The following is a 27,478-nucleotide window of genomic DNA, read 5'->3' on the forward strand; positions in this document are numbered from 1 at the left end:
TAGCACCCAGAGCCAATCAGTGTGTAACCTAGGAGGAGTGGCCATGGGTTTCCCCCCCACTTCTGCATAAGACATCAGTTGCTGAGACATGTTCAATTATCTTCTTCCCAGGTTATTTTCCCAGAGCATCAGTGATCTCAGTTCCATCAAGAACTACAGGTAATGGCATCGATCCACTAAAAAGGACTAAGTTGAGGCAGACCTGAAATTATTGCTGGCTTTTCTATTTTCAAAGGGAGAATGTCCATGTGTCTCTGAACATCTATCCTTAAAAACAGAGGTAGGGCAACTCAAAATGAGACCTAGTAAGGGAGCAGGATGGGCTTGACCTGACACAGCTCTGCCAACCTGGATATTAGATACAGACCAGATATAGCATTGGTAAGCCTGTGGCCCTCCAGACATTGCTGGACTTACAATTTGCATTATCCCTCACCACTTGCCATCCTGGCTAGATGTGGTGAGAGTTATTAGAAGCATCTAGTCCAATCTAGTCCACAGATTCGCAACTCTTTATGAGGAACATAGTCTCAGAGCTATGTAGAAGGCAAGCTGTAGAAGAGACTTCTCCAAGCATCATGTCTGCATTCTCAGGTGAAACTGGCTGAACCTTATCCGAGCGAATGTATGTGCACATGTTTAGTTATATTTATATGAATCTATCTTCTGACAACCTTGTGTCAACTAGTTCCCCAATCCAAAAATATTCCTAGTCATCTCAGAGGTAATAATTGCACATGGTCTGAGAAACTGCATGCCTCTTGTTACAGTGCAGAGTATGATCTCTATTGCAATGATTTGAGCTGAAAGCTGGATAATGTTGTTCCCTTCCTGAAGCAAGCCTTTTGCAGTTAAATCCAAAAGATGTGCATTTGTGAAAGACACCATTGAATGTGGATAGACTTCTAGCTTATTCATCATACCCAGCTTTCCCTTTTGGGGAACTGGAAACCCTTTCCAGTTGTCTTGAGCAAGTGAGCCAAGCCACGTGCTATGCTAGGAGGCAAATGGTTGATTCAGTGTTTTTTTCCTATCCTAGTCCCTCCTTGATCACATTTCAGAGCACAACTCTGGCACAACCACGCTTGCAGAACATATCCAAGATGGCATTTAGTAAGGCTGTGCAGCATGCTCCATCACCTTACGGAAATCTCTATTAGGTACAGTAGACTTGAGCCAGAAATCCTACGGATTATTATTTCTGCCACAGGGGGGAAAAGACAACCTAGAATCACAGAGTGAAATTCCTAGTTGATCGCAAGGATTTTATTTGGGATTAAGTGCTTTGTTCTAGATCGGGAACAGGTGAAGAGGCTTTTTGGCACATCTGCAGTAGCAAGTCAGAAGATAGGCAATGAAAAAGGATAACCTTAAACACGCAGCTAAAAGAGTGTAAAAATACTGGCAGCTGTTGCACTGGATTCCCCAACTGATTTCACGAACCATAGCAGATCTGGAGAAGCTACCCTAGCAATGAGCAGGACATTTTCGATGATGATGATGACACTTCTCTGAACATCTTTGCAGGGGTGTCCACAGAAACTAACATGAGAGAGATATTAGCATGGTTCTTTATCTACCTTTTTTTACAGTCTAGCATTAAGCCTGTTGACCTGGAGGTGAATCCCATTTAGTGGATCTTATTCCCAAATAAATATGCATAAGGATTGTAACCTCAGAGAAATGGTGGAACAGTCAATTTAACAGTGATATAATTGTATATATGTGCGTTGTTTTAAAAAATATGTATATAGTTTTATTTCTATCAATGTTTAATTGTTTTTAATTATTGTTTTTCCCCATGTTTTTAGCAGTTCTTATTTTTATCTGTAAGCTGCCTTCAGTCCCTTCAGGAAAAAAGGCAGGGTATAAATAAAGGCAGGGTAATAATAATAATACTGACCTGTATATTTTTTTTAAAAGTGTGTGCTTTGAGAATTCTGCTCATAAGCTTAATAATTGAATACTGACTATTTTATCTTAAGTATGTACCATAAACCAAAATCATATTTGTGGGGTGCCATCCATTGAGCACCCTTCTTCTTCAAGTAAAGATGTTTAGGATTGCAGTTCTAAATTACCAAATGTACAGAAGGTGCAGCTCAGTTAAACTGGAGGAAAATGCTGATGATATTCTCTATAACAGATGGTCTTCTCTTAGCTTGACTGCAGGCATGTTATGTGCTCCCTGGATCGAGCATCTTCCTAATTGCCGTTTCAAATTCTGTTGTAAGATTACTTGCCATAACAATTTTCTTCCATAACGGGGACAAAGCAAGAATGAATGAAGTGCATGAGGACATTTTAGTGAGCTTCCTTCCCCTGGTTGTATATTCTAACTTGAGCTCTGATTCCCTATTGTGCCACCTTAAAGAATCTGTGCGGTCTGGGTCAAAGTCCAACCTTTGCCATGGATTCAGTAAGTCACTTCATCTAAACCCCAATTTCCCCTTCTGTAAGATGGGAATAGTAACCTGCACCAGGAGGGGGGAAACATGTGCTACAAAGGCTATAAACTGTAGCTATATACTATGGGGACTGTTCCTACTGGCACAGAAAGCAAGGGACTTTTGCTTATTCCTCCTCCCTCTGCAACATCCTCCCACACTGTTCATTAGCTACTGGGGGTAGGGTAGGAAATTGGTAAAAGGGGCCTCTCTGAACCATTGCATTACCTCCGGGAGGGGGATATTAGGGGCAAAAGGAGATTGATGGCTTTGGTACCACTTCTGTCCCGGCCCACTTGGCTGCCAAGTTGTTGCAAGATTCTGTGACATCATGATAGCTTGGCAGCTCAAATCCCGTAAGACCTGAAATTTCAGGATCTCGCGAGATTGGTCAGCGAGATTTGTGGAACCCTCTAGAAGGGGCTTGCACACACAACACCTCCTAACTACTACCCATTTTATTGCCTCCCAATTTACATGCCACCTTTCTATCCAATTATCCAGAAATAGAATTAAGTTGTTGGTGCTGCATCCATCTCCTGGATGCCACATGTCGTCCTCATCACTGCCTTTCTCCAACAGGAATCCCTTGCTGGATCATAAAAAAAAAGCTTCCATAGACAGAAAGAGCCTTTCCATTTGCAGAAGGTGAAGTCTAGATCCAACTCAATAATACTTTTTCTTGAACACAAATATTTAGAAATTTGAGAAAAGACATTTGTATTAAAGCCACAGAAACATTTTAAAGCGGGGGGGGGGGATCAGGATAAAAATGCTTACCTATCTAGTATATAAATGGTTCCTTTCCCAAGGAGTTAATAATAATCTAGGGCAAGGTTCAGTTCTTTAAAAATCCCTTTGATTTAAATGACGGCTATTCAAGCTCTCTCCACGAGATCCTTAAATGCTTAACTTTGGCTGGATCATATCTAAATTTAGCATTGGGGAAGACAACCGGTGTAGGAGGGGGAAGGGAGGAATGGCTAAAAGGAAAACAGAGAAGGGGGAGGAATGGAAGAAGCAGCAGTAACAAGGGATGGATACGAGCCATATTGATATGATTTAAACACCCACGTTTAGAATTTGAGGAAAACATGGTGAGCTTTTTCTTGTCTAGCTTCGAAGGGTGCTGAGAATTTTAGACAGCCACATTTCTTCCTTTCCTCCTTTTTTAAAGGAAAAAACAACTCCGTTTGACATTTTACCAACACTTCTGCAGTTACAGAAGATAAGGCAGATTTTCTTTAAAGCTGAAGATGAAATAACATTGCTTGTACCACTGCCAGCTGGCAGGCTGTACTAGAACTTAGAAATGAAAGGGCAATATTTCTGCATTTGCATTTCAGCAGCAGTAGCTAAGAGGAGGAGTTCTGTTGTGCTTCTTCTTGGGTTTGGTCTGTTTCCCAATATGAAATAATTTATATATTAGATCTGAAATGTTGTAGTGCTTCATGACCTCATAGGAGTATTTCTCTTGCACAGTGTTGTTGTTTTTAATTGTTTTGTTATTATTTTTGTACCCCACCCTAACCCATGGCCTCAGCACAGGTCATGGTAATTTTACCAAAGTTACCACTGATCCTGGAGGGCTAACAATTTAAGGGAATGTTCCCACCTTTGGCATTCAATGGGTTTACAGTCAAACACTTCAATTGAGCACTATCTGTACAGCCATGTCAGCGAGAACTCAGCTGAGTTGGCAGGGCAGAAATGAAACACTTTAATGTTGGAACCATTTTCTACTGTTTTAGAGTCTAAGTTCAAATGCTTCACAAGTAATGGGTATGGATTATTTTATTTTTATTTATTTATTACACAATCTACATTTATATCCCAACCTTTCCACCTAGCAGCTCAAGAGGGTCTGCATAGCTCTCCTCCTTCCCATTTTATAATCACAATGACTCTGCGAGGTAAGTTAGGCTGAGGGTGAGTGACTGGCCCAAAGTCACTCAGTGAGCTTCATGGCTGGAACCCTGGTCTCCCTTGTCCTAAGATGACACGCTAACCACTGCAGCATACTGGTGTAACATCAAGTAACAAAGGTGAATGTGAACCAACAAAAAGTCATCAATTCCTATCAGCTCATTAAATTTTTATCATTCTGATATCCCAGATATTAATCACAGCAGCCCAACCACAATAACATTGGGATAAAGATAAGAACCAAAACACTTGTAGCTTAAATCTGATAACAGGATTTTGAGATTAAAGCATAGTATGGGTTGTCTATCAGGGATCTCTAGGATACCAAACCCAGAATCCAGTCCAAACTCTGGTTTGCTCACAAAGAATGGGTTTTTAATGGATTTGAAGCAAGTCGACAACTCCCGACAAGATCAGTTGGCCATTTGACTTTCATCCCATGTCCAGTGGCGAAGCTGCATGCTCTAGCACCGGGGGTGGAGAGCAGGCGGGGGCGTGGCTGGCATGCATCCCAGGGGCGTGGCGTGCATCCCAGGGGCGTGGCATCCAGCCCACGGGGGCGCAGCATGCATCTCGGGCATGGCACGCCACCCACAGGGGTGTGGCTTGCGTCCTGGGAGCGTGGCGCCCAGCGCAGTGGGGACATACACAACACATGTCCAGGCAGCCGTAATGGTACCCCCCTCCCCGATGGTGTCGGGGGCTATGCGCTCTCCCCCACTCCCCTGCCAAGGCCCATGTCACATCATAGCATACCATATATGCCACATTTTCAAGCTGTTTTCTAGGTAGGGATGAGGAAAGAGATTTGATTCCGTTTGCATTTTAAGCAGAATCTAGCAAATTGGCACCTTTTGTAACAATATGTGAAGCAAACCACAGCTATCCTTCAAAACTAGTACTTATCTGAATTTTACTATGCAGGTCACCAACCAGTTTATTTTTTTAAAAAAATGCATATATCAGGCAAAAGTGTGCAAAAAAAATATATTGGTGGAAATAACACAAAAATGCATTGCAATAGGGAAAATTGCTTGCAAAAATGTGTTCGTTAGTCAAAACTCCATATGAAAAATGTGTTTATTTGGGGAAATTTGCAGTAGAATGCTGTTGACTTTTCATGATACTCTTTAAAAATAATAATCCAAATTGCTACAGAAGGTGAAGAACTGAATTTAAGACTTGGAAAAAAATTGATAAGGTGAGAGAAATGAAATTGACCAACCAAGAGCAGGAAGATTCAGTCCTGCTGGGGTCTGAAAGACTCTGAAACAGCATGCTGAAGCCAGCAGAACTGAATCCGTCAGTCACCAACTGGTGAGTAAAGGATTCAGTCCTGCTGGGATCCACTTCCCCAGTGTGTTTCTGCTAAAGCAATGACTGCAGCCTTCTCGCCTGATGCTCTCTTCTCTGACAGCCCAGGCTTCATCTTTCTTCTTTGGCGATCACTCGTAGCCGAGTAAGACTGTCTTCCATAACACGATTTTAACAATGAGTCCCTAAGTGACTGTGGAGGCCAATTCTGGATCCACACGTCCTTCCACAGTGGGGATATTGGTTTCCAGGCGGGAGTTGGATCACGGTGTGGATTTGCCAAGCGTGCCTTCCTCTTAGCACGTTTCTCCCTTGCGTCCTGAGATCAAGTTTCTTCAAAGCCCATGACACCTTTGGTAAAGGCTGTTCTCCAACTGGAGCGCTCGCATGCCAGTGTTTCCCAATTGTCAGTGTTTATACTACATTTTTTAAGATTTGCCTTGAGACAGTCTTTAAACCTCTTTTGTTGACCACCAGCATTACACTTTCCATTTTTAAGTTCAGAATAGAGTAGTTGCTTTGGATGACAATCATGAGGCATCCGCACAACATGACCAGTCCAACAAAGTTGATGTTGAAGAATCATTGCTTCAACACTGGTGATCTTTGCTTCTTCCAGTACACTGATATTAGTTCGCCTGTCTTCCCAAGTAATGTGTAAAAAATTTCAGAGACACCGTTGATGGAATCTTTCAAGGAGTTGGAGATGGCTTTTATAAATGTCACCACTGTGGAAGGACGTGTGGATCCAGAATTGGCCTCCACAGTCACTTACGGACTCATTGTTAAAACCGTGTTTATGGAAGACTATCTTACTCGGCTACGAGTGATCGCCAAAGAGAAGAGTTTCAATCAATATTTTGAAAGCACAAGAGAATGTTTCATTGCCTTGGAAGACTATCATCAGGCATCCGCACAACATGACCAGTCCAACGAAGTTGATGTTGAAGAATCATTGCTTCAACACTGGTGATCTTTGCACCTTCCAGTACACTGATATTAGTTCGCCTGTCTTCCCAAGTGATGTGTAAACTTTTTCGGAGACACCGTTGATGGAATCTTTTGAGTTGGAGATGGCGTTTATAAGTGGTCCATGTTTCACAAGCATATGGTAAGGTTGGTAGTACAATAGCTTTGTAAACAAGCACTTTGGTTTCCCTGCGAATGTCCCGGCCCTCAAACACTCTGCACTTCAATCGGGAGAAAGCCCCACACACAGAGCTCAGGCAATGCTGGATTTCGGCATCAATATTGGCCCTTGTGGAAAGGTAACTGTCTCGGTTGGAGAAGTGATCAACGTTTTCCAGCGTTACACCACTGAGTTGGATTTGTGGCACTGCAGAGGGGTTATTTTGTACTTGTTGGTGCAGCACTTTGGTTTTTTGGATGTTGAGTGATAGGCCAAGCTTTTCGTAAGCTTCTGCAAAGATATTTAGGATGGTTTGGAGGTCATCCTCTGAGCGTGCGCACACTATGTTGTCATCAGCATACTGAAGCTCTATGACGGAAGTTAAGGTAACTTTACTTTTTGCTTTCAGCCTGTTCAGATCGAAGAGCTTTCCATCTGTTCGATATATGATTTCTACTCCAGTGGGGAGTTTCCCATCGACCATGGAGCTATTTCCACCCATTTCTCTGGTCCAAGCCCAGGTCCCCCTGAATCGGCCTGATTCTATTCAGAATTTGGTTGAATTCAGTGCACAGCCCTAGTATTAAGCAGGTGTGGCTGAAACATTCCAGAATTCCTTATTCCTTGTAGACATTGTTACTAAAACTTAGCGAAAATAATATAGCTCAGTCGGTAGAGCATGAGACTATTAATCCCAGGGTTCAAGCTCCATGTTGGGCAAAAGATTTCTGCATTGCAAGGGATTGGACCCTCATCCAAGTCTACGATTCTGTGATTCTTTGTAATGAGGCATTTCATACATTGCCCAAGGTCATCGGTACTACTGGTTGTACCTTGCTCAGAAAGTGAATTCTGACATGATCTAGCTCCAGCAACCAGCTGGATTCTGGGAAAGCATAGCTCCCTTCCACTGCTCTTGTGTAACTGCAGCTTGCCTTTCATTCTGAGCCACCCTGGAAGAAAAAGAAAATGCTCTGCAAATAGCATTGCATCTTCAAGTACAATAATATGACATGCAGCTGAATTATCTGTTTCCATTGCTTCAAGAAGTTGCTGCTAGGTAAGGCATGACACACTGGGAAAATGACTTGTTGCTGACAAGATGTTTCAGCAGCAGCTCAATGCAACTACCCAGTAAGATGAGGAGGGGGGGGGAATGAACAGCATAATTAGAGTAACTACTATCTCATTGTATGCCTTAGATCTACAAAGCTAAGCAAAGGTCAGCAATGCTTCATTCACTGGTTCATCAGTGTTTTTTCTCCCCATTTCATACAAGGCCACAAAGGGAGTGACAACAGCTCTCTCTAAGAGACAGGGCACCTAAAGGCCACATCTAAATTACATAATCAATTATTAATCATTTACTGAGGTTTCCAAAATACAAAATAAAATCCTAAAGCTGTGTGGATTCTATGTATGCTAGGAAGACTTCTATGCTACACTTTATAGGCATGAATAATATCAAATAATACCAATACCAAGCCACTCCACTTTCAAGGACATTTTATAAAACATTCAACAACATTTATCAATAGATGCATATATGGTGGGTGTAAATGTTTATATTCTAATGGTTGTTAATATTGTTCTAGTGGGTCGTCTTAAATTACATTGCCTTGGTAACGTCTGGTTTAGAGGTGGTATATAAATAATTTTAATCAACAAATAATATGTGTTTATAGCAAAGTATAAAGCCAACAGAGTTAAATAAAGGAATAGAACAACGAAAAGGATGGAAGAAGCTGTTTTGTTGTGTCCCTTTATCATCTTTAATACATGCCAAAAGTGGGGCCTAGATTTGAAGAAATGCATCTTCTGGTTTGTTTCTTGAACATTACCTGCTTTCTGGCTGAGTGGTTTGTCATCTGTTTCAGCCATAAATAAACTGATGGTGTAGTCTTGGATTTGTAACTGCTAGGATTACTATATCACTTCAACCTTTGCTATCCATCATCTACACTTTTCTAACATTAAGATCCATGTGCCACACAAGTTCAAGTTTCAAAAGAACAATGATAATACAATGGGCTGTTTAATATATGTCTACCGAGGCTTTTTAAATATATTTAAATATCTCCTTAGAAGAGAAAAGTAATCTTGAAGCACTTTATATGAATACAGTGCCTATATGGTATGTATCTCCAATAATAAGACTGATAATTCCAGGTAAGGGTCCACAGGACGGACGCACAATATGAAGTCAACATTGGCTCATGAGCCTAATGTCATCTTTGAACCTTTCCAGTGTTATGTGCTCAAGTCTGAAGTATGGGATTTAATATGGGATTGGTAGGAATTGAGAGCCCTTCTACTGCAGAACATACGTTTTAGTTGCATTGTGATCTTAGCCCAACCCTACCTTCTGTGTTTTATCTTGCTATAAACTGAATGCAAAAAGGGCTTCTAGGTTAGTATAGGGGCATGAGAAATTATGAAGAGCCCTCCTAGATCAGGCCGGCATCTCATCTAGGTCAGCATCCTAGTTACACCGTGGCCAAACAGATGCCCATGGGAAGCCCACAAGCCGGGTGTGAGCAGCAGCCGACTTGGGTCTTTCAGATTTCAGTGGCGCTCTGTGCGAGGCCAAAATCCACACACCAAACACACACCTCGCCTTCTGTTCTGCTCAATTCACTGTGTCATAGTGTGCCCTAGGCTCGGTGCCCAGTATGGTGAAACTGGTCACCACGCTGCCCTAAATTGCACCTCTGGTGTGAGCACAGCAGCCTTCTTCTCCCCACTTGTGATTCCCAGCAATTGGCACCCAGCCATCTCTGTGGCGCAATGGGTCAGTGCGTCTGGCTGTTAACCAGAAGGTTGGTGATTAGAGCCCACCCAGCGATGGCTGTGGGAAGGATTCCTTCATTGCAGGGGGCTGTTCCTCGGAGATCCCTTCCAACTCTATGCAAGGCTGCCAACTTGAATAAATGGGGGGAGGGCAGGTAAGCCCCGCCCCACATAATCAATCTCAATATGCAATGCACACACACACACCGTTTGAATGGCAATGCCCATCAGCTTGGGGTGGGGCTCAGCCCTCTCAAATATTTTGTTGAGAGGAATCTCAGCCCCTAGGAGTTGACTGCTATGAAATTTCTAGGAGATTCAAGATCACCCACAACTTTCACCTTGCGAAGTTTAGGTTTCTTGAAAGCCAAAGGTGCTCCCGAAAGCAGCTAAGCAACTGCAAAGGCTGCTTGGTGCTCTGCGCCCACTTCCTTACCCTGCCCGTGCCTAGCGGATCTGATGCCAGAGCTCACAATCTCTCTCTTGTCTCAAGGGGAAACACTCAAGCCCTGCAGACGATTCCAGATCGGCGCCCGCTTCTTCTAGCAGCGGATCATCCAGGCCAGGCTCTCCTCGCCGCGGTCTTTTCCTGGCACGCTTTGCGGCTGGGGGCCGGGCAGGCGCCTCCGCCCCCTGGAGGAAGCGCAGGGGTGTTTCTCTGCGTATGGACTTGTGTCTCGGCAAAAGGAGGCTGGCAAGGCGGCGGCGGCGGCTGTCTGAGCCCGGCCAGACATCACAACCTTTCTGCATATTTCATTGGAGCTGCTCGCCGGGACACCCGGCCACTGACCGCTGCAAAGCAGCTCGCCGGCTTCCATTGTGCGCGCCGCTTCCTTCCGTCTCCTGCTTTTACGCTTCAAAGCGGGCTTTCTCTCGCTTTGTGAATACATAACCTTTGCTGCTTTCCGCGCGCTCGCCGTGCCCTTGCAACAAAACATCGAAGGGGGTTCTCTGAACTCTTTCCTCCTCCTCCTCTTCTTTTCTCTCTCCCCCCCCCAATTTGGAGCGCCCGAGCCCTGCAGGACTATAAAAATATCTCGTTTGCAGGAGAGAGTGCACGAGCAACTTCGACGAGAAGACCACTTGGAGGAGAGAGAGAGAGAGAGAAGAGTTGCAAGAGGAAAGCTCAGCCCGAGCTTGCTGGCTGGCGATTTCGAAGTGGCATTGCAATTAAGCCAAACGATTTAGCAGCCTTCCCAACAGCTTGGCGCCGAGCTCCCTTGCAGAGAGGGAAACCGTAGCAGCGGCTAGCACCTGATCGAAACAGATCTCTCTCCTTTTTTGGCTTGCGCGTTTTTGCGCGGGAGAAGGAAGCGGCCGACTTGCGTTGTCTCGTGAAGCGCCGCTGCATTGAACTAAAGCAAGAGTTGCAAGACTTGAGCGGCCTGGAAGAGCAGCGAGTGCGGCGGGGTCAAGCAGGGTGCCGAAGGGAAGCCGGCCCCGGCGTGGCCCTAACATTGCAGCGCGCCCCTGAGGCGCCCCTGCCGGCCGGGCTGCTACTATTATCCTCAGCGCCTTGACGACGCGCCCCACCGCTTGACCCGGGGCGCAAACTTTTCCTCCTCCTTTCCTGCCGAGAGCAATGCGCTCCTTGTTCTCCCGAAGCCGCCGCAGCGCCGCCTGAAAGCTCCCCGCTTCCCGGTCGCCCCGTGACCTCCCGCCGCCCCCGCCGCGGCTCGCCCCCGAGGGGAGCTGGCGGCGGTGCGGCGGCGGGCTGAGGAGGACCCGCATGGCCGGAGAGCGCCGACGGCGGTGGTGAGCTGGGCAGGCTGCGGAGGAAGAAGAGGAGAGCGCCTTGAGGGAAGCTGCGGCCGCCGCTTCCTTCGCCCTTCCGCGAAAGGACGGCCGGGAAAGGAGGACGGCGAGGCGGAGGAGGAGGTGGAGGAGGAGGAGGAGGAGGAAGAGAGACGGCGACGGCGATGTGGCCAGGCGGCGCGGCCGGCAAGCTGCCCTGCCCGCGGGACTCGGCGCTGCGGAGGGCGGCGTTCTCCGGGAACCTCTCGGCGCTGCCCTTGCACTTGGCGCCCAGCGGGAGAAGCGTGAGGGTTTTCATCAGCGCCAATCCCGAAGGTAAGCTTTGGCTTCCCCGAGGGGCTCGTAAGTCTTGGCCGCAGCCCCGTCCACCGTCTCTTTTTACCTCTGAGCGGCCGCTCCGCGCTTGGCGGAAGGCTTCGCGCGGCCCAGACGCGTGCGCCGCCTCGCAGGACTGCTGGGCGCGCTCTGGACTCCCCGGAGCCAGCCTGGAGATTATGATTATGACGTTTGTTTGTTTGTTTGTTTACACCCTGCCCATCCGGCTGGGTTTCCCCAGCCACTCTGGGCGGCTCCCAACAAAATTAAAAGCACAATGAAACATCAAACATGAAGAACTTCCCTAAACAGGGTTGCCTTCATATGTCTCATTAAAGTCAGGTGATTTTTTTATTTCCTTGCCATCTGGTGTTCCACAGCATGGGCGCCACAACCAAAAAGGCCCTCTGCCTGCTTCCCTGTTACTTCGCTTCTCGCAGGAAGGGAACCGCCAGAAGGCCCTTGGAGCTGGACCTCAGTGTCCAGGCAGAACGATTGGGGTGGAGACGCTCCTTCAGGTATACAGGGCCGAGCCCGTTTAGGGCTGTAAAAGTTCAGCAGCGACACTTAGAATTGTGCTCGAAAATGTACTGGGAGCCAATGTAGGTCTTTCAGGACTAGTGTTATATGGTCTCAGCGGCTGCTCCCATTCCCCAGTCTAGCTGCCGCATTCTGGATTAGTTGTACGGTACTTTACGGGTCACCTTCAAAGGTAGCCCCATGAAGAGCGCATTGCAGTAGTCCAAGCAGGAGATTGCTAGAGCATACACCACTCTGGTGAGACAGTCTGCAGGCAGGTAGGGTCTCAGCCTGCGTACCAGATGGAGCTGGTAGACAGCTTCCCTGGACACAGAATTGACTTGCACCTGCATGGACAGCTGTGAGTCCAAAATCACTCCCAGGCTGTGCACCTGGGAGCACAGGGGCACAGTTGCCCCACAATTACCTCAGAGCAGCCCGCTCTGTACTTGGTGGGAGGTTTCACGCAGCCCAGACGTGTGTGCTGCCCCTCCGGGTTTCTGGGAGCGCGCTCTGGACGCCCCCAAGCCGAGCCTGGAGAGGCCGCTGCGCCTCTAACAGCCCACAGAGTGCCGTTTTATACCACGTGCGGCTTGGGTGGGGTGGGGGGGCTGGATGGAATGCTGGCCTCTGTCACGAGGTCAGCTTCATGTCCCGAGATACAATAATAAATAATAATTTATTATTTGTACCTCACCCATCTGGCTGGGTTGCCCCACCCACTCTGGGCGGCTTCCGACAAAATATTTAAAATACAATAAAACATCAAATATTAAAAACTTCCCCTAAACAGGGCTGCCACTGGCCTCATCGATAATTGCCCAACATGTGGACAGCAGGGGATAAAACAATGGTGTGAAGCTATAGCAGGGGTTCCCAAACTTGGGTCTCCAGCTGTTTTTGGACTACAATCCCCATAATCTCTGACCACTTTCGCTTTTGCTCTCTTTTTTTGGAGCTAAACTTCCAACTAATCTTATTATTTTTTGTGTGTGTCCATGGACTACCACGTTTCAGCTTTCTGGGTGGCCTACAAGTGGTTCCACCATTTTGGGGTATGCCTCTAGCCTCCCCCCTTCTAGGGAAAGGGAACATCTCCTTTTAAAATTGTTTTTATTAAAGATTTTCTGGGGTCATAAAAGCAGTACTTTTTTCCACACAAAAAAATGTTTAGTGGTACTCTCATTTTGACTCAAGAAAATAGTTCAAATCGGGGAAAATAAATACAGTAAATAGACAAAAGTACAAAGATTCACAAAATGTTTAGGGGTATGTGTACCCCTGAGAAAAAGTACTGTATAAAAGTACATGCACTGTCTCTATTTTCAGATCATACAGTCCTCTCTACAGATCAGTTATATTCTATGTTGTATGTAGTATAAGGTTGGGGGAGAAGAGAGATGGGGGTGATGAGAGATAAGGGGGGTAGTAAACTTTTTATCTTTTACCTAGTATATATGTGAGGTTTTTGTGTCATGTGGGTAGGTGAACATCTTCTGAGGGCTCCTCCGGGTGTCCTTTTTATTGTGCCTTCATGGTGTTGTGGGGGGGGGTGTTAAAAGTATAAGTGACCCCACTTTCATTACGGTGGTCATACCACTTTCACAGAAACGTAGGGTTGGACCATCATCTAGTCCAATCTTTTACCCAGCATGGGGCTCGAACCCACGACCCTGAAATTAAGAGTCTCATGCTCTTCCAACTGAGCTATCCCACTTACTTTGTTGCTATCCTTACACATCCTATAACTTCCTGCTGAAATCCTGTAACTTTTTATAGCACAAATCTTCCGGTTTATTCCCCCACCCCCTGCTTTTACTGCGCTATAGTGCAAGAGTGCCCCTCCAGGTGGCAATAATGTGACAACAGAACTACTAATAAAGTGGGATGGATGTGTGGATTGCGCTATTATTGCACCAATGGCATTTTGTAGAATACACCCCCAAAAAGGTCTGGAGGGGCCTTTAGACTTTTTGTGTAATCCGAGTGTTGTGTATGTATTGAATGACTGGCCTGGAATCACCCTAATCATTTCGCTCCTTGCCCTCCATTTCTAATCTGCACATTTCCCCATTTCAAACGTCTAGTAAAGCAGGGGGCATAGCTGTCAAGTTCTCCCTTTTTTAAAGGGAAATTCCCTTATGCTGAATAGGCTTCCTCGCGAGAAAAGGGAAAACTTGACAGCTATGGCGGGGGGGGGAGGCGGGAATCCCTTGGACTGTGCATGGCCCAAATTTGAAGGGTCTAGCTAATATGAAAGTACCGTTGCAATTAAAGTACCATTAAGTCAGTCAGTAAAGCGAGGCAATCATTAGATTTAGAGCAGGTTACCACTTGGGACTTGTATAGTATTTAAAGTGAAATAGCTTGCCTTACAATTCTGCTTCGTTATGTATGTCAATGAGTACCTTCTAAAGTTAGAATCCAATAGACTTCATTTGGCAGTGTATGGCGTTTGTTTTGTGGACATGCATTGTAATATAGGTATGTGGAGCACTCCGGCACGTGAGTGTCGTATTTAAAGGGGCAGATTAGGTCAGTTTTGAAATCCCTTCCGAACCTATGTAGAAGACAGGCTCCATTCAAGGCTTCTTTGTCAGTTTCCTTTGGGGATAGACCAGGCATCCCCAAACTTCGGCCCTCCAGATGTTTTGGACTACAATTCCCATCATCCCTGACCACTGCTCCTGTTAGCTAGGGATCATGGGAGTTGTAGGCCAAAACATCTGGAGGGCCGCAGTTTGGGGGTGCCTGGGATAGACATTCTGCTATTCCCCATCCCCTTGGCTGATAAAGCACACTAAAGGGAATATCCTAATCAATCTGGTGACCTCCTCACTTGCCTGCTTTTTTTATTGCCATGTTCATTCTCCTAGTTTGAGACAAAAGCACAGCTAAACGCTGGGGCCTTGGTGGCTGCAGTACATGGTGTCCCAGGGAGCACTGGCACCTAGCCCGTTACTTACAGGAAGAGTAGTGGGGAATAAGAGGAAGATGCTTACAGTCTCTCTTGATGAAGCCTCCTCAGTTCTAGTATATGGAACATCTGTGCATTTAGCTGCAGCCGCATCAGCATACTGGTGTGTGTGTGTGTGTGTGTGTGTGTGTGTGTGTGTGTGTGTGTGTGTTCTTCCTTGTGTGGTTATTGCTGCCTCTGAAGCAACCCCCAGTGCTGAGTTGAATTAGGACTCTCATTCCCTCGCTGCTCATTCCTGCACAGCAAACTGCAGTTGTTGCCCAAGATCACTCTTCCATACAGCTGTTGAAGGTATAGGAGCCCTGCCCTGCTTTGCATCTGTTCATCTGTAACGTAGAGACAGAAAAATAGTTCCAAAATGTGAGTCCCGTGCTGCGGGTCAGCTCAGGTTACAAGTGGTTCTGCATTTTGGGGAAAAAAAGATGACTCTTAGATTGGTTAACCAAAGTGCTATGTCAGGGGTGGCAAACCGTGGCCCATTCGGCTGAGTCCAGCCTGCCAAACCACTGCAAGTGGCCCGACAGCTGCCAATGATTTCAATCACCATCACAGCACCAGGCTGACAAGAGAAGTTTAAAGTTCTCCTCTCAACAGTATGAAGGAAGCATTGCCCCATTGCATTGTTAAGGTGATGGGAGGGGCACTTTGAATCTTCACTGCAGTGGGGACAAGTGTTGTGTGTGCAAGTGAGTTGATGTGTGTTTGAAGATAGGAGTGTGAGAGAGTGAAAGAGTTTTCCTTCTTCTATGTGTGTGTGTGTGTGTGTGTGTGTGTGTGTGTGTGTGTATTGTGAATTTGTAGTGTATATCTCTGTGTCTACACAACCACTTTGGCCATGATCACTCTTGTGCCCATGCTGGCAAATAGCTTTTAGATGACTGGCCAACTTGAGCCCAGTCCTTTAAAAAAAAAGTAGCAGCAACTCCGCTTTAGTTGATTACCAATTACACTGATTAAAGGTGGCCGCTCTAGAAAGTAGTTGTAGATGAAGGCATATAAAAATATTGTTATTTTGGTTACTTTATTTATTGGTGACCTTTTGGTTGCAATAGCTCCCAAACTCACAATGAAAACAATTCACAAAGTAGTCCAAATCTGAGGAAATAAATTCACTAGTCAAGAACCCTGCCAAAGTGGCAACAATTTGCAAATTATGGAACACACACCAGTTTGCACTATTAGTAAAATTTGAATGTGATACATTTTCCTAGCTGGACAGAACTTTCATTGTAACCCACATATGGGCCATTATTTCTGCAGTTGCATATCCATATATTTTGCTACATGAGCTATCAGCCAAATATGTAAACATGTAATTGTTGCACACAGGAATTGGGGCAGAATTTCTTACACAGAGTTAATATCTAGGTAAGGAATTTATGAATCTGTTTCAGGTATAATGCTAAACCATAAAAGACTGCAATGAGGAAATTCAAAGCACCCACTTACTGCAGTTTCTTGGTACATAACACAGACTGTGATTAGTTTAAACCATATCTCAAACTATGGTTTATGAACCTGGCTTGTTAATGAACTATAATTTAAACTTCAGGTTTGTGGGATCTACAATGTGTTTTTCCTGGAAACCAGGGCTCACGGGGTGGAACTGTCTGACATAAATCATACACTGGAATAATCTGAATATATGAGTACATATCTACATCTTCGTACAGATCAGGGGTTTGGAATACAAAGCTTTGTGCTAACAATATTGCACAAAGACCTGGTCAAAGGCAAATGATTTATATTCATATTTTACAGGAGAGGAACACAGAGACTAATAAGTGGCTAGCCCGAGGTCAGTAAAGGCAGAGAGATAATTTTTTACTTGCTATGGTTAAATTATTGGGAGTCAGGAACCCTTGCTGATCTCCTGTAAGTCATCCAGAGAACTACCATTAGAACCTGGTCTATGTTTTGCCCTCCACTAGTTTAAACTAGCCATAGTTGGCACCATTTTTAGACACAATAAACAATAGTTAGTGAAAGGCAGGAAATGGGTGCTTCCAAACCTTCACAGGCAAGGGGAGTGTATGAGCCCAAGGTTAATGCCCACTCATTCATAATTTAGTGTTAAGTCAAATAGGCCACTGAGCCAAACCACTGATACAGCTACTCATTGACTATTTTGGTTGGCTGTGGCTGTCTCAAGGCCACAGACAGTCCTGCTTCCTGTGGTCCTCTAACTGGAGGTAACAGGGATCGAACCTGGAATCTTCTGCATATAATATGTGTTATGTGTCAGAGCTGTTCCCTCTCTGCAATCAGGATTCAAACCTATGACATTTTCAAAGTGGAAGCCCTTTGCTTTTCACATAGTGCCATGCCTTCATCAGGATCATTGATTTCATCAGTCAAAAATATATTAATAGTGCAAACAATAAATGAATATTACTCTGAAAGTGATAAAGCAATAGGCATGGATAGCAAAGATTCTAAGATTTAATGGCTGCCCTACAGTGATTCTGCACACACAAAACTTAGGAGGAATTTCCATTGTACATGCATAAGTCAAGGACAAAGATAACCAAGTTATCTTGTCAACTCACTCAGACAATTTAATTGTCGGCCATCAGTGTTTGGGAATCCTAATTCTGGAATTGCTAATTACAAAACTTTCTAAACATTTCGGGAGGTGTTCATGTGCAATTTGGATAGGGCATATACCAATTAAACCAAATCATTTATATTCGTATGATTGGTCTGCTAGAGAAACTAATGCATATTTGTAGACTTGACATATTTGGATGCAGTGTATATGTCAGCACAATTATGTATTCACTAGTTTAGCATGCATTAGACAAGCTACTTGTTGCCATTTTCATTTGCAAGCTACTTCAGAATAAACAGCAATGCATTAGTTTTAAAAGCAGGCAGTTAGTTTCAATCCAGCCAAAGTCAGTCTCAGCTGAAATCAATGAGACTTGAGGTAGGCTGCAAGCTTGTTCACATGAATTTGGGAGTTAGACAAAGTAAGTATATACTACCAAGCAGACATGCATAGAATTAGGCTGGAGATTGCAAGTAACTTGTACCCCCCAAAAATGTCAGTAGTGAAAACAATAACTGCAGGTACTTAAAATGATAAAGCAATCTGTCATTGTTGGCAAAGATCCTAAGATTTATTGACTATAAGGCTGCAGTTCTTTATAGGGCAGTGAGAACTGCAGCCTGATCCTATGTAGATGTACTTGGAAGTAAGACTTCACTGTGTTCAGTGAGTCTCACTACCAAGTAAGTGTGCAAAGGAATGCAGCCATACCTATTTCTAACTTTTGTTAGATTGGAACAAATGCTTTAAAAAGCCTCTGCCTTTAATCTATTATTTTTATATGTGTTTCTGTTGAGAATAATCAGCACCTCAACCATGTTTTGAAGACCGTCTGCCACATCAACAATGAGCTACTTGACAGCTCAAATGTTCCATGCGGTTTTTTCCAAGTTATTTTTCTGTTACATGCACTCTGTTACATATTCTGTGGAAGTTTACAATTGGTTTATAAAAGACGAAATCACTGCAAAACTCTGATAATACACACTACCCGGTATAATCTAAAAACCAATTGGGCAAGGATGCAGAACTGGCTGCTGTCCCCAGGCCCCCTCACCCCGCTTCCTTGCACCCCTTCTCCCCATTACTGAGCTGTTACCACTGATCGGATTAGCTGCAGGGGGAAACTGCAACAGGAACATTCCCTTCTCCCACCTGCTTGCTCAGCTGACTAGAGATAACAGCACAGCCCTGTGGAAGAAGAAGCATGGCAGAATCCTATTGCCAAAGCTGCCCTCTTTACACAATGTACTACAAGCTTCACAGAGCAGCGAAAGTGCCAGCAGGGCCTCACCTGCAGATCTCAACATCTGTGCAGGTGTATATAGAAAGAGGCACACCTTCAGGTATTCGTCAACATAAGCATCTTGAATTGGGCTCAGAAGTACCAGTGAAGCTTTTTTTTTAAGAACGGGTGTCAGCATCCTGCACCAGTTGCAGCTTCTGAACCATCTTCAAGGGCAGCCCCGCATAAAGTGCGTTAAAACAGCACTGTGTCCTGCAAGCTCAGTAAAGTTTTGGTGCTTGGCACATATGCACCACACACACACACACCAAATTCATATAGTAATTCTCCGTCTCATTCACCCTAAGAGACATTGTTAAAACAATTTTAATAGTTTGAACCACACAGCCTGTTTGTCAAGGCCCCATTCTCAACCTGTGAAAGATTCCTGGAATTGCTAAAGCACTTTAAACTTTAGTAGTCTAGCATAACTGCCTTGTGAGGAAACTGATAAAAATTGACATCATTTACAGCTGTACCTTGGGTTTCAAATGCCTTGGCTCCTGAACAAATTGGCTCCCTAACGATCAAAACCAGAAGGGAGTATTCCGGTTTTCAAATGATTTTCGGAAGCTGAACGTCCAGCACGGCTTCCAATTGGCTGCAGGACACTCCTGCAGCCAATTGGAAGCCATGCCTTGGTTTTTGAACAATTCTGGGAGTCAAATGGACTCCCAGAACGCATTCTCTTCAAGAACCAAGGTATGACTGTATAAGCAAGTATTTTAGTGAAGAGTAGTGTAAGCTTTTAACACATTGTTATACAGAGGTGGCGTAGAGCTACAGTGCTAGCTTCCTGGCATTAGCACTGCTGCAAGATGGCAGCAAAGCCAAGGTTTTGCAAGGGCGCTGGGGCTCTGCCAGCATGCTCGCACAAGCACCTTGTCCCCCTGTCTCCCAGTAAGCAGCAGTGACAACATTGCCAGGAAGTAGCCATTGCCGTTTCAACCCATCAGGCAAACCACTACCCGCTAAATGCTAACAACCATCATTTCCTGCTGACTACATAGTGAGTACAGAGCACTAAACCATGGTTTAGCAGTGCCTGAATGAGCCCAAGCAAAGCGTTGAGCTTGCACACTCCTTCTCCTCTTCCATCCATCGCATCCTCCTGTGCAGCTGGGAGGAGGAGCTTTTCTTTTGAAGTTCCTGACACATGGTGATATGTTTGAACCAGGGATCCTGGTTTAACAAGCTCTGTTAGACTTTATGACAAACCAATTTCGTACCATGGGTCATGAATCTCTGTACTGTTAAAAGTTTAAACTTGTGGAAGTGTAGCAATGAGAGTGTCGCATGTGAGCCAGAAACTTTGTTCAGGCTCATCCACATATGTAGCTCCTAAGCATGGTTTAGTGTTGTGTGAGAATGTAGCTGCTATACTGCCTACTGTGCTCAGTAATTTGCATAAAATTGGAGAACAGTATTCTAATGGAGTTTAGGGATACTGTGTTTTGAATATTTTTATGAATGAGCTTAGCAAACGCAACTGCTTTGCTTTGATCCAACAATGCATGTTTAGTGTTGTGTATTTAAATTGCTTAATGTAAATGAGATTAGAACTGGAGCTTTGCATGCTGAAGAAGTGCTAGAAAAGCGATAAATAACAACTTGAAGATCAAGCTTGTGCATTGTTAATCATGTCTTAAGTTAGACATTGCTTTCACGCTTCGACTCAATTAGCATTTGGTCCACATCTTTTTTTCATGCAAATTGTGATGAAATATTTATTAGGGAGTGTCACAAAAGATTCAGGTAGTAAGAATAAATGGCATAGTTTAGGTTCTACAGCTAGGAGGGAAATGTTTCAATCTATTTGCCAAGCGTGCCTTCCTCCTAGCACGTTTCTCCCTTGCGTCCTGAGATCGAGCGTCTTCAAAGTCCATGACACCTTTGGTAAAGGCTGTTCTCCAACTGGAGCTCTCACAGGCCAGTGTTTCCCAGTTGTCAGAGTTTATGCTACATTTTTTTAGATTTGCCTTGAGACAGTCTTTAAACCTCTTCTGTTGACCACCAGCATTACGCTTTCCATTTTTAAGTTCGGAATAGAGTAGTTGCTTTGGAAGATGATCATCAGGCATCCGAACATCATGACCAGTCCAACGAAATTGATGTTGAAGAATCATTGCTTCAACACTGGTGATCTTTGCTTCTTCCAGTACACTGATATTAGTTCGCCTGTCTTCCCAAGTGATGTGTAAAAAATTTCAGAGACACCGTTGATGGAATCTTTCAAGGAGTTGGAGATGGCGTTTATAAATGTCACCACTGTGGAAGGACGTGTGGATCCAGAATTGGCCTCCACAGTCACTTACGGACTCATTGTTAAAACCGTGTTTATGGAAGACAATCTTACTCGGCTACGAGTGATCGCCAAAGAGAAGAGTTTCAATCAATATTTTGAAAGCACAAGAGAATGTTTCATTGCCTAATGGAACAGAACACAACATTGACTCTGAGTAATCAGAAACGAGCATTAAATGTGCAAATTCCTTTTTGGCCTTTAAACAAAACAAAAAAGTTTTTTCTTCAGTGAATATATATCGTAAAGACCAGTCCAGACCTGAAACATGGAATACACTTAAAAAAATTATAATATATGTCCTCCTTTCTCTTCCTTCTGTCTGAATTTTCTTCTCACGCATGCATGCACGCACGCACACACACATACATTTCTGCTACACCTGCTGGAAATCCTTCCTTACAACTATTAGAATTGCAGGAGCCAAGTCCTCTTCTGTAACTGACCACCCTACAGATTCTGGTCCTTGAGGCAGTGAGAAGCCCATTTCAGCCCTGGGACAGTTGCTGGCACATCCTCACACGGCAAGTCCTTCTGCACTCTCTGCAGTTTAATTGTAAGGGATAGCAGTGCCCTTCCAGAGTGTAGGAAGTAGAGCAGGAACAAGTAACAGTGGCTTTTTGTCCTTCAGATGGCACACACCATTCTCACTGGCTGACTTGTTCTCCAGAAGCAAACTTATGCACACTTTCCAGGGAGTAAGTCCCATTGCACAGTATATAGACAAAGAAGGAGGAGTAAACATTACCAGCTCTCCATAAAACTAGCTCAAGGATGCTGAGTAATAATATTTTCCTTCACTTCTAGTAATGCTTAACAGCACAGGCACTGTAATTTTTTTAAAAAAAATTCTGCGCCATAGGAGAGGCTGCAGTCCTAAGAAATATGTCTTCTTGCACCAAATAGGACTTCTTAATAAGCATTCTTCAGAACTTGCTGAAATCCGAGGTCAGCAATGCCTCCCACTTTTTGCCTCTCCCACTGCACACATTTTGTGGATATTAATCACGATAAAAGTGCAGTATTGAGTGCCATTTGGAACCACAGTTACAATTGCCTTTCCAGCTTGTTGTGGCAGATCAATGTTTCAGCAATGCTGAAGAACCCTTGCATTTAGAGGGGTGTGTATATTCAGAATCAAGAAGGAACATGGTATAATGGGGAAAGGGTTCACTGGACAAAGTGCTGTGCGTCACTTAACCTCTGACCTAGCAGGGCAAATAAAAAAAAGCCATTTAAAAAAGTAATTACACACACCCTTTTTTAAGGAAAGCAGATTTTAAAATTTCAATTTGTAGAAAGTGTCTCTTTTTAAAAACAACCTGCTTTCTGGCACTTGTAAGTCTTCCTTACTTGAGGTTGTCATCAATTTGTCTTGAGAAAATCTCCGTGACTTTAATATTTGCATGACTGACAGAAATTCAACAAGTGTGACATCTCCCATCTCTGTGTCAGGAAACACTGCACTTATTGCATTTTCTGTCAGTTCGATGCTAAAGCAGGCATAGGCAACCTTGGCTCTCCAGATGTTTTGGAACTACAATTCCCATGATCCCTAGCTAGCAGGGCCCAGTGGCCAGGGATCACGGGAGTTGTAGTTCCAAAACATCTGGAGAGCCAAGGTTGCCTATGCCTGTGCTAAAGGCTCTGAATTTCTGTTGGAAGAAGAAAAGTGGCAATCCTACTTCAGATTAACCATTGGAGGGGGGAGGAAATATATTATTCACATCTTTAACTGTTTTTACCTCCTTATGGCGGGAGGCAGAAGGCTGCTGTGGTTTTGACTACAGCGTTCCTTAGATCCATCTATTTCATATCTTTTTCTTAATTCCCAAGTGCAGATTTCTACACTCCTGCATGATGGAAGATACAAAACTGACAGTTGCTTTGTTTCCAGATTCTTTTAGCTCTCTCTCCCTGGGGTTTTTGAGAAATACAAGCACAGTCTCCAGGTACTTTTGAAGTATAAACACAAGCAGCACCTGCCTCGATCGGTATCGATCTGAAGTGACAGAGAAAGCACTGCCAATCTTTCTTTACACAGAGAGGTAATGATTTTGTGCCCCTCAGTAATCCCCTCAACACAAAAGCCCCAGCTTTTAATGGGAAGACATAATGTATAGGGAGTGAAGGGGGCACATCCTCGTCTGGCAGATCATAACAGTCAGTTCCCCCAAAGTCTACAACAGAGTGCCCTTTCTGCCAAATAGTTGGGCCAATGATGATTTCCTGGACCTGTTCTTCCTTAAACATCCATGTGTAGTGGGGCAGTGGGTTTCGTTCTTCATAACTGCATGCACAGCTGCAAACACAGTGCTAGGGCTTTTTGCGCCCTAAGCAAAACACTTTCTGGCGCCCCCTGGGCGCGTGCGTCATGATGCACACACGCCCCAGCGCGCTTGCGGAGCTTTGCGTGGGGAGTGGGAGGCTGAGGCCGCTTCAACTGAACAGCTGAGAGGTGCAGCGAGGTGGCCCCAGGCTGCTGCTCCCTGCGCGAAGCTCCCGAGGCGCGCAGGGATCGCTGGGAGCGCAAGCCTGGGGGTGGGGCTGCCTCCTCCCGCTCTCTGCTTCGCTGCAGCCTGCAAGACCCTGCTGATCATGCTGGCTGGTGGGCCCCACTCGCCCTTCTGCCGCTGCCGCTCCTCTGCCGCTCCCCGCACACCTCCGGAACTTCTCACCGAGAGCGCAAGCCTGGGGCCGCCTCGGCCGCCTTTCAGCTGTTCAGAGGAGGCGACCCCAGGCCCGCGCTCCCCGCACACCTCCGGATAGTGGCCTGAGGCGGTGGGCGGCGGGCGACCTGGTCAGCGCCCCCTCCATTTTGGCGCCCTAGGCCATGGCCTAGTTCGCCTTAATGGAAGCGTCGGGGCTGCACAGCTGCGTGCAAGAGCAACAGAACGTAAATAAAGCTCACAAATAAGGCAACTGACATTGCAGAGAGAAGAATTCCATTCCTTTTGTAGTGGCTGCTTCAGCAAAGCAACTTTTATTTATTTCCTTATTAAAGCCCCAACAGCCATATGCTAAGCTGTTAACAAATATTTTATGTTTAGATGCAACATGGGAGATCTTTACTATCTGCTTGGCTGTGCTGGCTTTCTTGGAAAACAAATTTATAACTAGTACATGGAGACAAGGTGGTATAAAATTGTTCTTGTAATGCTTCTTTGGGTTATTGAGGGTGGGATATCTCGCTCATCATTGTCAGTGGGTTACAAACACATAAAAACCGATAGCATACCATAATAAATAATACAATGATACACTAGAGGAGCAGATAACCACACCTGAAAAATTCATACTAAAGCCAGCAGATACTGTTGGCAGTTCCCTAAAAAAATACATCACGTACATTGCGTAAAAGCTTGTGGAAATAAGTAGGATTCAAGCTGGTGCTGAAATGGCAATACGGTAGGTGCAAGCTTAAAACTAGCATTAAAACTAACATTTCTGAGGTATTGCAATTTTGTACCGGTAATGGAATGGAATGGATGAACTTGGTATACTTAAGGGTATGAACAGTTGAAGATGGAGAACAAGTAAAAATGGAAAATGAATTAGATTTGTTTCCAACCATATCAGAGAGCAGGTCTAAACCACAGAGCCTAGGGATTGCCAATCAGAAGGTCGGCGGTACAAATCCCTGCGACGGGGTGAGCTCCCGTTGCTCTGTCCCAGCTCCTGCCCACCTAGCAGTTCGAAAGCACCTCAAAGTGCAAGTAGATAAATAGTTACCGCTCTGGCAGGAAGGTAAATGGTGGTTCCGTGTGCTGCTCTGGTTTGCCAAGAAGTGGCTTGGTCATGCTGGCCACATGACCTGGAAGCTGTATGCCGGCTCCCTCGGCCAATAATGCGAGATGAGCACCGCAACCCCAGAGTTGTCCGCGACTGGACCTAATGGTCAAGGGTCCCTTTACCTTTACCTTACATCAGAGAGATCAGATTAGCCACTGCCTTTGTTAATTGCTTGGAGATGCTGCAGATGTGCAAAGTGTCATTGGGGCCATAGTTAAAGCTTTTCTACCACTCCCCAAGTTGCCTAGCACCTCAGCCCTGCTACCCCTGATGTCCACTTGTTTGCATAGATCAGGCATCCCCAAACTGCGGCCCTCCAGATGTTTTGGCCTACAACCCCCATGATCCCTAGCTAACAGGACCAGTGGTTGGGGAAGATGGGAATTGTAGTCCAAAACATCTGGAGGGCCGGAGTTTGGGGATGCCTGGCATAGATGAAGCATATGAATATAGATCTCCATGCTTCCATGTGAGCTGGAATCCTGTGCAATCAGGGTTCCAGCCTCCGCTGAAGCCTGCTTGTACTGAGGACTTTGCACATGGGCTTCAACAATGCAGACATCCTTGGTGAAGCATGGACAGCATGCGTGTGGAAGGCATACAGTGCCAGGGCAGAGTCAGTGCCATGGCCCCACTGCCTCTTTGTATACGTACACCCCCTTCATGCACTTGACACATGGAGGGAATGTCAGCCGGGGGCATTTGGAACCTATTGCACAATTCTTCAGATTCCAATCTAATCTGTCTGGTGGTGGCGGCGGCATCCATCTGCCTCAAACGACAGTAGAGTGCATCTCTGGGGGTGAAGCTAAACTGCTGTGTTAGCAGTACTGAAGTTACCTCCCTGGGGGTACAAGCCTGGGCAGTGTGTATGGAGGTCCTGGGCTGATGTGGTCCAAAGGAAAGCAGAGCAATATGTTTGGCACCAACTTGGCTGCAGTGGTTGTCAGAAGGATGTGTACAAGGCGCCATCCAACCATCTTAGGGACTCCACTCCGGTTTTGTGTAGGGTTTACTCCTTAGCCTTTTCTTCTTCCCAATATATCCCGCATGGCAGCAGAGTTTTCCTTCTCCTAGATGGACTCCCTTCCCAGGTTGATGAGCCCCATCTGCCCCTCATTTCCCTGTACAGCCCATGCAGAAACCCCCTTCTTGACCGTTGGGGCCCCTATTGGCCTTATCTGCTCGATCCACAGGAGCCTGACTTTGTATGCAGGGGAATTCCCTAACTCACCGAGGGTTTGAGACCCATTGGCTACCCTCACCTGGTTTAGCCTGCCAGTTGAAGCCATTTCCCATGGTGTGGCCACTGTCGAATGCTGACAGCTTCTTGGAGCCACAGGTGAGAGCTGAGTGCAGGGTGGGGCCCAAAGGTGGACACACTACCCCAGAAGGAGCACAGCATGTCCCCCACCAGAGATACTACCCCTCCCCTAAGAACCCCACACCTGTTATTTAGATGGTTTTATGCTACTTTTTTGCCTAAACTGATTACCATTTGCCGTGAATAGCATGTAATAAATCCGAAGTCCACTTGCTTGTGTATTGTACGTTGCTGACTTGGCATCATTGCTGATGTGTGCCTTTGCCCCAATATATTGTTGGAATATGGTTGTGGGTGCACACAGCGCCGTCTTAAGCGCCCCTGTCGCCATGGTGCGCCAGATCTCTCCGGCGCCCTTCCGCCCCGTTTCCCAGCGCGGTGGGCGGGTGGGCACAGCGCGATCTCTCCGGCGCCCTCCCGCCCCGTTTCCCAGCGCGGTGGGCAGGTGGGCGCCGCGCGCAGCTGCGCAGCGGACCGGTGGACTGGCTGGCCAGCAGGCGGGCGCAGCTCGCGGCGCCCTCCTGGCGGGCCGGCGCCATGGTGCCCTGCACCACCGGGGGTCTATGACGAGCCGGCCCTGGGTGCACACAAGTATATTATTTGAGCACCAGGATTTTCTGTATGAAATGAAAGACATATTCTTTGTTGATTTTAATTTCATAAAATTAAAGTGCCCAGCAGATACACTTCTGATTAAAAAAAAAAAGCTCCTGGGGAGGAAAATGTGATCATTGTGTAGGTCCCTGTAAGCATCACTTTTAGCAGCAGCAGTAGAATTAGCACATGTCATGTTATGACTCCACTAATAGCATTGGAGTAGCTCGAGATGCTTTGGTGCTTATAATCTAGGTTACAGGGGGGGGAAATTGATGATTTCAGCCAGAATAATAATCGAGGAATATTTTTAGAACTTAGAGCATTTTCCTTAATGTAAGCAGAGTTTAAGATAGCTACTTTATCCTCTTTTCTGGGGATTTAATTAAGGAAGGATAACAGAGGATCAGATCGGAGGGCAGAGTCAGTCATGCTTAAGTTCAAATAAATCTAGAATA

At 45.5% G+C, this 27,478-nt stretch overlaps 1 protein-coding gene across 2 annotated transcripts in view; it reads left to right on the forward strand.

Annotated features, from left to right (window-relative positions):
• The first annotated feature begins 10,661 nt into the window (after window positions 1-10,661).
• NWD2 (NACHT and WD repeat domain containing 2) overlaps window positions 10,662-27,478 on the forward strand; it is a 52,417-nt gene continuing 35,600 nt past the window's right edge. Inside the window, exon 1 of one of the 2 annotated variants that reach the window (XM_035113495.3) lies at window positions 10,662-11,676. In XM_035113495.3, the coding sequence (XP_034969386.3) occupies window positions 11,526-11,676 (151 nt within the window). In that variant the 5' untranslated portion in view covers window positions 10,662-11,525. The remainder of the gene's footprint in view (window positions 11,677-27,478) is intronic. The other variant, XM_088658653.1, reaches the window with a different exon arrangement.

Source organism: Zootoca vivipara, chromosome Z1 (assembly GCF_965207765.1).
Source record: "Zootoca vivipara chromosome Z1, rZooViv2.hap1.1, whole genome shotgun sequence".
In the NCBI taxonomy this organism is placed as follows: domain Eukaryota; kingdom Metazoa; phylum Chordata; class Lepidosauria; order Squamata; family Lacertidae; genus Zootoca; species Zootoca vivipara.